The 10,959-nt window shown below is 37.4% G+C and overlaps 1 protein-coding gene across 2 annotated transcripts; it reads left to right on the top strand.

Moving 5' to 3' along the window:
* The first annotated feature begins 717 nt into the window (after positions 1–717).
* adipor1a (adiponectin receptor 1a) lies at positions 718–9,688 on the top strand. Of its 2 annotated transcripts, none has more exons than XM_074631848.1 (8): positions 718–832; positions 3,529–3,744; positions 3,826–3,939; positions 5,259–5,430; positions 5,619–5,805; positions 6,287–6,474; positions 6,613–6,806; positions 7,834–9,688. In XM_074631848.1, the coding sequence occupies exons 2-8, from the start codon at positions 3,598–3,600 to the stop codon at positions 7,960–7,962; spliced, it is 1,131 nt and encodes a 376-aa protein (XP_074487949.1). In that variant the 5' UTR covers positions 718–832; positions 3,529–3,597; the 3' UTR covers positions 7,963–9,688. The 2 variants fall into 2 exon arrangements, with proteins under 2 accessions (XP_074487949.1, XP_074487959.1); XM_074631858.1 differs by lacking the exon at positions 718–832 and adding an exon at positions 842–1,092.
* The last annotated feature ends 1,271 nt before the right edge of the window (positions 9,689–10,959 follow it).

Genomic DNA, 10,959 nt, shown 5'->3' with positions numbered 1-10,959 from the left:
TGTGTATGTAAATAAGGTGGTCATTAAGAAAATACTTTATGAAAATAAGGCAATTAGGAATGCAACGAGTTTTTTGGGAAGCTTTTTAAACTGCCGACTGTTATTTGCTTAGTTGAGGAAATGATTTATGTATTAGTACTGTGTACCATACAAAATACACAAGTGTAAGTTTATTGTCAGAGTAGTAGAAGCCATCTGAACATCAGAGGCTTTTATCTCACCCTGTATGTTTTTTCTCACTCTCTGCTTTGTTCACTGTGAATTATATCCCCAAGATAGTCACTGAAGTCAACACATACAGTATTTCTGGTTATTGTGCTTTTCAAATACATCTGATGTGTGAAACATTGTCATACAGTGCTTCCTGTCTCTGAAATGTATTAGATAGACTACATTTTATATGGTCTGACATACCTTCTAAATAGAAAAAAATGCTTAACTGTGTGTGTGTGTGCGTGTATATATATTTTAAATGCAAGATACTTGACTGCAATATTGTTATAATCTTCACTAAGACTTACAATAGTAGATGCATTATATACGATTAAAATATTTTTTTAAAATATTATTCCCATATGTACATGTTGTAAATCTTAAATATTATTCCCGTATGCACATGTTGTAAATCATTGTAAATGTTTAAAAAAAATGAAGGCTTTTGCTGATTAAAACTATGTAAAGATATTTGTTTTTCTACGTGCTTTTATTTTGAAAAAGGAGGATAGGGCTTTAGGTTTGCGGAAGTGCTCTCAACTCAACATCCGGAAAGGATTGTGTTTCGCATATCGATAAATAATTCACCTTCCTGGTTTGAAGAAGACTACCTTGTCAGGTAACTCCTGTACCCATTTAACTAAAATAACCGTAGCAGATGTTAGTATAGTAGTTTACCTAGATAACAGTACACGTCGGTGTCGTCGTAAAAGAGTTTTAATCCCGCTGCTGGAGAGTTTATTTAGTGACCAGTGAACCAGCTCGACTGGTTAGCGACAGACAGCTCGCTGCTAGCTACACGGTAACGTTAGCAACATGATAGACGAGACATCCGCGACCTACTAACGTACACAGGTATCAGTGCTTCTTCATTACAAGGTTATTAGTCTCCTTGATGTACCTAACCGTACAGATATTACGGATTCGCGTTAAGTCGTCGGTATCCTGCGGTTGTTTACATGTTGTACTCTATGTTCCCTCCGCTGCTGCTGTGCTAATCAACATCCGTCCGGCAGCAGCAGCTCTGCTCTGCTGTAGCTGCAGCTCTGCTCGGTTAAAACGTAGTGTTTGTGTTGTTTCAGCCTCAGCCTCCGTGTATCAAATGTCAGATATAATATGGGTTATATCTGGAGTATTTGTCGCTACTATTTTTTGTCGAGCAATCATTGTGTCTGGTGACATAAATGTAAATAAGTGAAGCGGCTCCTTTGTTCTCTTGTTATGTGGCTACTGATGTCTGGTCTGATCGATGAAACAGGTTTTTCAACATGAGACCCAGATTAATCACCAGCCATTTTAAATCAGGAGTTAGATACATTATATACATGCTTATTGATCTGCAATATAACCCTGCAATCGCCCTACTCTACTATATATTATAGTGCATTATACACATTGTACAATAGCATGACATAATATCCTTTCATTGTTATATGTATGCAGACTGTATGTACTGTATCCATCAATACATCTCTGTATATAGAGCAACTTACTATCAATAATGCACCAATATGTAATTTGTTATTTTCACTAAAAAGAATAGATTATTTTTCATTTAAATGCCTGAAATTAAGTGGCTTTGTATATCGTCTCAGAGTTAGATACATGTTTATCACTTAAAAATGTTATTGATCTGCAATAACCCTGCAATCACTTTACTGTACTATATATTATAGTGTATTATACACATTGTACAATAGTATGACATATTATCCTTTCATTGTTACATGTAAGACTATGCAGACTGTATGTACTGTATCCATCAATACATCTCTGTATATAGAGAAACTTACTATCAATAATGCACCAATATATAATTTCAGGATTTCCTGTTTATTTAAAAAAAGAAAAAGGAAGATAAAAACATTTTTGATTGCTATATAAAGTGGGAATTTGTGAAATTCCCACTTTATATTTATTATTTTTTACTAAAAAGAATAGATTGTTTTTCATTTAAATGCCTGAAATTAAGTGGCTTAGTGTGAGTTAATATAAATGTAACTGATTGTGTTAAATAAGCAAATGATATCGTCTCAGAGTTAGATACATGTTTATCACTTAAAAATGTTAGTTATTGATCTGCAATAACCCTGCAATAGCCTTACTGCACTATATATTATAGTGTATTATACACATTGTACTATAGCATGACATAATATCCTTTCATTGTTATACATATGCAGACTGTATGTACTGTATCCATCAATACACACACATAAAGCCATCTCTGTATATAGAGCAACTTAATATCAATAATGCACCAATATGTAATTTCAGGACCGTTTTGTTTATTTAAAAAATCATTTTTTGATTGCTATATTAGAGCACCTTCATTGTTCATAATAAAAAAATGTTAAAGAATAAATTTAAATGTTGCAAAATTGTTTGTGATAATTAGGGGTGTCGAATTTAATGATCAACGATCCAATATCTTCGATGCAAAGTGAAAATATCGATACATATCTTGCATCAATCGATCATAATCTTTAAGATAAACCTTTATTGTGAAATTTATATTCATTGTTTCTACTAAAAAGAATAGATTGTTTTTCTGAAATTAAGTGGCTTTGTGTGAGTTAATATAAATGTAATTGATTTTGTTAAATAAGCATATGATATCGTCTCATATCGATTGTAGGCCCCTGAATTGAATCAAATTGAAATCTTATCTTGGAAAACTTTGTGATAGCAGCAAATATATCGTTGTCCAAAGAATTGCTATAATCTCGTATGGTGGTGAAACCTGTGATATACACCCTTAGTGACAATATAACCCTGAACATGTAGGCTAAGTAATGTCAGACCTTATTGACAAGCATCTATAGGCTATATTAAAAAAAACATAAGAAGAATTGACCTTAAAAAATACTAAAACAGTTTCCACTTACTTACAGCTGATCCCATTTCAGGTGAAATCCCGTCTGGAGCTTTTGTAAACAGGCTTCACATTATTGGACATAAATATCAGCTGCAATTCCATTATTGTAACGATATCAATAATTACATTTATTAATTCTCAATAATATATCAGCCACATATATATCATGCATATCTACTTATTATCTAATACCTATTCCAGATTTGTATTTTTATTTTTCGACCATTTGCGCCCTGTATATAATAGCGATTATGTTTGCCGATCTTTATGTATTGTATCGTCTTTGTTTAACTCTGTCTATATTTGTATCTTTCTGTTAATTTGTTCTCTGCAGTGCAGAGGATATTGAGAGCTACTGAGAACTGGAGTCACATTTCTTGAACAGTATATGTCAACCTGCTTAACCAGTAAAGTTGATTGTGATTCTGGTTTTTCAGGAGGAAACTGAAGTGTACCTTTTGAAGCAGAATACAGAGGCTGTGAGTGGGTCATCAGGCAGTCTCCCTATGTCAGGCAGAAACGGGTCTGCAAGTGATGCAGACTGCCGGATCTCTGAGGACTGTCGTGTCCCAGATGTTGAGCTGATGGAGCTGGGGCCACTGTTGGAGGAGGCAGGGGGGCGACCGACAACGTCTAAAGGCATCCATTCAGAGGTAGGACTGTTTCAAAAAACTCACAGAAAAAAGTTTATATAGCTCAGTCTCTTCAGTATTCTCTTGTGATCCCTTTTAAAGGGTGCCGCGATGCTTGCTGACGAGGACGAGGAGGATGATGAGGTGGGAGAGGTCCTGACCTTACCACTTCAGGCTCACCATGCCATGGAGAAGATGGAGGAGTTTGTACACAAGGTAAAAATGTCTTCTCAATTCAATAAACTTTCAGGTTGATGCAGGGACCTAAAATATACACGTTTGCGGTTGGTATGAACATGTTATCCAATCTGGCTTCACTTCCTTGCTCCCAACCTCAGCTTTAGCATGAAATAATGAATGCAGATTTCTACAATGACGAGTATTGATATAGTTACTACTGGTATGAATATATTCAGCTCAATCCGACAAAGTTGATTGTGATTGTTAAATGTTGGTTGGTAAAAATTCAAATGTGGCAGAATAAGGAGAGTAAAAGATCTTATGACATTACACAATTTGGCAACCAGCATAAATATTGCATCGGTAAAATGAGCTGAAACTCAACATGCTGTTCAGACACATGTTGTGTGTTGTATAAGACACACACAAGTCACCATGGGAGACAAGTGTCGGTTTACAACAAAGACCTTCTTGATCAGTAAAATAGTGTCAAACCGCATCTAGATATTCAGAAGAAACCTGATCAAAAAGATCCGGCCAACTTACTTTATGTTCAAGACGGAGAGATGATGCTAGCTTCAGGGGTAAAAGAAATGTACATAATTTGTTCTGCTATACGTGGCTATTTAGAGTGAACAAGAGCAAGGTATTTTACAATAAATCAAACAGACATTTCTTAATTCACATATATTCTTATTTATTATATTTTAAAATTGTAAGGAGTTGATTTTACTGCCACTGAAGAACTTGAAAAATATTTTGGAACTTTTAGAACTACTGATAACACAAAATACATTGTGTCTATTCTACTTAAATCTCATTAGATTATCAGCGCTTAAACTCTTGCCTTCAAACTTGAGGCCAACTGCGCAATGCATAGAGTTTCGCCCACATCCTCTGACGCCACCCGACTTAACTTCTGTTTCCAGGATAATTGAAATGCTCGCTTGCACTTCAGCTCATAAACTTTGTCCTTACCTGCCGCAATTTTCTGCAACTCTCAACAGAGATGAGAAGGAAGCGAGATGGCTCAATTTTCAAGTTTAGTTCATTTATAGAGTACATTTAGTTACAACAAAAGTGCTGTACAGTGGTAAAACAGCAATATAATATATAAGATGGCTCACTCCTTAGCTACTTCCATCATCGGCTACGGAAAAATACAATTCTGTCGGGGCAAATGAGTCGCTAGATTTACTAGCCTGACGTGGCATTTTACTTGACCCGGGCAAGCGGGCAATCCTTATTGTTGAGCTCTGATAATTGAAATTCAAATATTAGTCTCTGCATCATCACTGCATCGGCTTTCAGTGTGGGAGCCATATAGTAATTGTAAATGTATGTTTGCTTTTTAGGTTTGGGAGGGGCGCTGGAGGGTCATCCCTTTCCATGTCCTGCCCGAGTGGCTTAAGGACAACGATTACCTCCTGCATGGACATCGGCCTCCGATGCCCTCCTTCCGGGCCTGTTTTGGAAGCATCTTCAGAATTCACACTGAGACAGGAAACATCTGGACTCACCTGTTAGGTGAGAGTAAAACGCCTTACATAACATTCCTAAAATTGTTGAAGATAAGGTTTTAGCAGCAGACTCTGAACTTTTACTGGTTTACAACTAGTTAGTTGGATAACATGTTTTTGAACTGGATAGCTCTAATTAGCTCTGGTCTCTTCTGTTGTTGGCTAATAGTAAAACTGGCTTCTTTTTCTCCTCAGGGCTGATCTTATTCATCTGTCTGGGCACGTTAACTATGCTGCGGCCCAACATGTATTTTATGGCCCCGCTGCAAGAGAAAGTGGTGTTCGGGATGTTCTTCCTGGGAGCTGTGCTCTGCCTCAGCTTCTCCTGGCTTTTTCATACCGTCTACTGCCACTCTGAGAAAGTGTCCCGCACCTTCTCCAAGTAAGGCCTCACACTGCTTCTCACACGCTGGCCTTGTATGTCTTAAAGGAATCGTTAGCAATCGTCAAAGTATTTTACTATTTTAGATTTACTGCTCTTGGAGTAGCCAGGTTTTTAATATCAGGCATCCATATGTTTCTTCATACTACTACTAGAGTTGAGTACAATTAATGAGGGATACACCCACAATCATTATTCAGGTCAAAATGGTAGTTCAGTGCGCTTTATTATGATCTGTAGTTAAAGCTGCTAGATACGTGCATTTGCAATTTATCAGATTTGAATAGACTTGAAATTTACCAGCTATTACCATAAGGACCATATCGATGTTCATGTGAAAATGTCACTAATCAAAAATCCACAGCAGAGTTGTTGACCATTTTTAGAAATATACTTGTGTTTAGAAACATGAGAAAACTTCAGCTTTTTTGCATCCAGCAGATCTTCAACTGTTGTCTGTGTGTCACCCCATTCTCTTCAGGCTTGACTACTCGGGCATTGCCCTCCTGATCATGGGCTCCTTCGTGCCCTGGCTGTACTACTCGTTCTATTGCTCCCCTCAGCCTCGACTTATCTACCTCACCATTGTATGTGTCCTCGGCATTGCCGCCATCATAGTGGCCCAGTGGGACCGGTTCTCTACACCTCGTCACAGACCCACAAGAGCAGGTGCTAACCAGTCGAGGATATTGTGCACTTTTTAGATACACTGTTTTCTCTGTAATGTTTGCTTTGGGTTATAATTGTAATGTAGATGTTGACTTTTTCAAAAGTGCACACAGTAACTGAAGTCCATGCTTCTCTTAGGTGTGTTCATGGGTCTTGGATTAAGCGGCATTGTCCCCACCATGCATTTCACCATCGAGGAGGGCTTTGTTAAGGCCACCACAGTCGGCCAGATGGGTTGGTTCTACCTGATGGGTGCCATGTATATCACTGGTGCTGGTCTGTATGCAGCCAGGATCCCTGAACGCTATTTTCCTGGAAAGTGTGACATCTGGGTTAGTATTTCATGTGTTTACATTACATAATAGGTGATTAGTTGTGCAAACAGTTTAGTTTCCCCCCAAAAAATAATAAAATTGACTAATACTTATATTATACTTCAATCACCATAATGGAGGGGAAAAGATGCCATGTTTAGACATTTTTACATGATGAACACAGTGCAGTTTATCACGGTGCGTAAGCGTTCTGTCATCCAATCCACACTGATTGTCTTCCGCAAGCGTCTCTGCCCGTCTGTCAGCAGCAGCTGCTGCGGAGCTGGGTGGACAGCGGCTCACCATTCTGCCCTGACAGCAGACATTTACTGAACCAAAATAGTTTACATGTTAGCTCCATGGGAAGAAATCAACAGTGTTTGTAGGCCTATGTATTGATTCATTGGTTTTATTTCCCCGCCCACCGCAGCAAGTGAGGGGAATCTGCCTGTAGTGAAACAGGCGAGCTCACTGACAGACTGGGAGCATTAGATCCGTCAATATAAATAAGTTTAATAAGAAAAAATAGACATAAAGCGTCAAAAACGCTGGGGGTCTCCGTCCAATGCGCATCTCATAGAGTCAGTGTGGACTGATATATATATAAAATAAGATAAATATAATCCTTTATTAGTCCCACAGCTGGGAAATTTGCAATATTACAGCAGCAAAGGGGACTGCAAACAACAAGGCATCAGTAAAATCAAATCAAAACAAGATATAATAAATAAGTAAGTAAACAATAAAGCTATAATAAATAAGTAAATATTAAAAAACTAAATATAGAATATAAAATATAATAGTAGACAGACTGAAAGGTTGAGTTCACAGAAGTGTATCTGTTCTGTGAGATGCGCGAGTAAGGGACATCAAAAATGCTTTGAGTGGCCTTTAGATAACAAATGTGAATATTTCTGACAACAAACAAAGGAGCAGTTTCAGACACAGCTGTAGACAATTGATGTATTTTTCTTTGTTTGATCAAACACAGGCAAAATGATAATGAATGAAACTGATACATAAACATCTCTTTCTCTCCTTCTAGTTCCACTCTCATCAGATTTTTCATGTTCTGGTCGTGGCAGCGGCATTCGTCCATTTCTACGGGGTTTCCAACCTGCAGGAGTTCCGCTACGGCCTCGAGGGAGGGTGCACAGATGACACTCTACTCTGAGAGGCCTGACTGTGACTTACTCATACTTTTCTTTATAGTTCCACACCACACACACCTACAGATACACACACACGCACACACAATCACTTAAAATGCTGCTGGAATTCAATATAGTCACTTATTGCTCCTTCTGTAATTCTGATTTGCTAACATCTTGTTCGGGTTTTGGTGGTCTTTCTGTTTGGCTCTTTTTTGCTCCAATAAAGTAGCATTAACTAGCCATTGAACTACGGAGGGAATCTTCAACAGGCACTACTTCTTCAATAATTATGAAACTTGGTCTACATTTTCAAGTACGGTCAAAATGGGATTTTAACCAAAATCGTATATTCCTGTAACTGATGGTCACCTCTTAGAAGCTCACTAGCACCCCGACCTCTTCATATAGTCTGTTACCATTGCACAAAGGGCACGGAGAGTATTATTTGTGCTGTAGCAGGGGGCACATACTGTAAACCATTCCTATCCTCCCTCCCAGTTTCCATGCAGGTTAGAGGATGAATGTATTGTCCACCAGGAGTGAGATGCAGAGAAGTCCAGGATCATTTAGGTGCTTGAGGGCCTGCACACACATTTGTATTAGGAGGATGAAAGTATACACAAAGTGTGTATAAATGTCACCAGATGTTTTCTAACTGCTGACACTGATTGTGCGGCTTTGTGCTGAAACCTGGAGGACCACTACGAACCCACCCCATGCCCGCTCTGCAATAAATCATGAACTGTACTCTTAAGGCCCAGTCAATCAATCTAAAACCACATTGAAACAAAATAAAAAACATTATTATGAAAGGAACATTGAGCTTAAATCCTATAAATATGATCTATAAATGTGTCTGAGTAACAAAAGGCGTAATGCACATCAGAATTATTACCAAAATTATCAAAAATCAATAGGCTGGATACTAAAACAAACTGATTTCTCAGTTTTTCTTTGAACTTAAAACCAACATTTTTGGAGTTCCTTTGCATTTTGATTGACAAAGTCCCAAGCAAATGATTTTCAAATTGCATAATGGCACAGAAAAGATGCAGCTGTGTAAAAATACAGCTGCTCAGTTGAGGTTAGACTAAAATGCTGAACATGTAGAAATTAAAAGAACTCCCCTGCCATCGTGTTTCAGTCAGAAAACACATCATTGATTAATTTGTAATAGTTCCTGGGCGACGCACAATGTACAGATCTGGATTGGTCAAATTGTGTTTTTGTCTGCTAGAGATATTTCTTTTGTGCTAGATTTCAGATGCAATGAGAGGTGTAAATATCAAATGCACCTTAGTGTATACTATTAAATTCAAAACTTTAAATCACCGTATGGGGTTTAAAATGTGTTACGTATGATTGATATAAACTTTTAGTATTCCTGTGCCTTAGGCCAACGGAAATGTTTTTAAATAAAACGGCCTATCTTAACAGTCAAGGGAGCTTCAAGGATTTCCAGATGTTGACTTTTCTTGTTTTCCTTGCCATATTATATACAATCGAATCATTATTGAACTTACAACTCCATGGATAGGTTGTATCAACTGCTGTTTAAGACTCCTTTTTCTAGATCAACTTATTCGAGCTTTATTACAAAGACTAAAACAATGTGTATTCTTGACTTTGTGTAATGTCCTGTGTAGAAAGTGATAAATCATACATTTCACTGAAATGTAAACATAAATATTTATTAATGGTAAACTTGGAAAATTATTGTAATAAATTTTTTTCCACATGTACAAACATGGTGTCCAATTGTCAGTCGTGTCTCACAATTCATGGTCTTATCACCGTACAAAATTGTGTTTACCTAATATTTAAGTATTTAAAATAATGTTCTATCTTTAAAACCGTTTTAATGAATGGTAGACATCAACAGTTACCGTGTTTTGAACACATAAACGAGGCAACACAACAGCTCGTCATCATTTCCCTCATCTCCCGGGATTAGCTGCTGGTTGGAGATTACTTAAATCAGGAACAGCGGCAGACAGATGTGTGGGATGGGACCACAGCTGTAATAATGTTCCATCACCAGAAAATGTTCCCTCACATGATGTTCTCTTGCTGAAGTAAATTAATCCATAACATAATTATATTAAAATACCAGACTATCAGGACTATAATTAGAAAGCACTCGAAAGATAACATACCCCTTAAAGGCTTCACAACCACTTAACAATTTTTATTTTAAAATATGAAATATTTAATATTTTTTAATTACTCTGACCTATGTATAATAGGGCTAGTGAATTATGCAAAAAAAAAAATCTTATTTGGATCATGCATTGCACTACACTAACTCCTATAAATTCATCTCATAGTCTGTTGATGGACATTTTTCGCTGTATTCAATCAATCAAAACATTGTCTGATAGGTCATTTTTGTGAGGTGGTCAACAGTGACGTCATCGCGCCTCTTGCATTGAATGTGTAGACTCTGCATCCGTATTCACAAATTATACATCACTAGTTTAAAGAGCCTCTCCTAATGACTGTGTTTTGCCAGGGCAAAAGTCCCTGTGGCGTCAGGAAGCGGTGGCGGAAAAATAAAAAGGCACCAGCGCACAGAAAGTTTTCTAGCATGTAGGGATGCCTATATGCCACTGTATCATGTTTTATCGGTTTTAAGGCCACTCTAAAGGGTACTTCATTGCGTTTCTCCACTGAAAGAGCGCCGTAGGTCATTTTATCATGTTTTATCTACAGCAGGGATATCCAAGAGTAGGGTGACCATATTTTCAAACTCCCAAACCGGGAACCTTAAGCGTACCACACATGTTTGCGCTTATGCACACACACCACAGGCTCATCAGGATGTTGGGCAATTATTTCAGCACTTAGTATATTAGCGCATGTAAAACGCTCATCGTAGAATTTCGAATAAGATCGTAGACATATTATATATATAATATATATATATGTATATATATATATATAATTTATATACATATTTGGTTAGGATCTAACTGTTAGTTACTACATGAGGAGTGGGACAAAACTTGATAACGTCC

This window comes from Sebastes fasciatus, chromosome 1, assembly GCF_043250625.1.
Source record: "Sebastes fasciatus isolate fSebFas1 chromosome 1, fSebFas1.pri, whole genome shotgun sequence".
NCBI classification, from domain to species: Eukaryota; Metazoa; Chordata; class Actinopteri; order Perciformes; family Sebastidae; genus Sebastes; species Sebastes fasciatus.
This window is presented reverse-complemented; position numbering and strand designations above follow the sequence as displayed.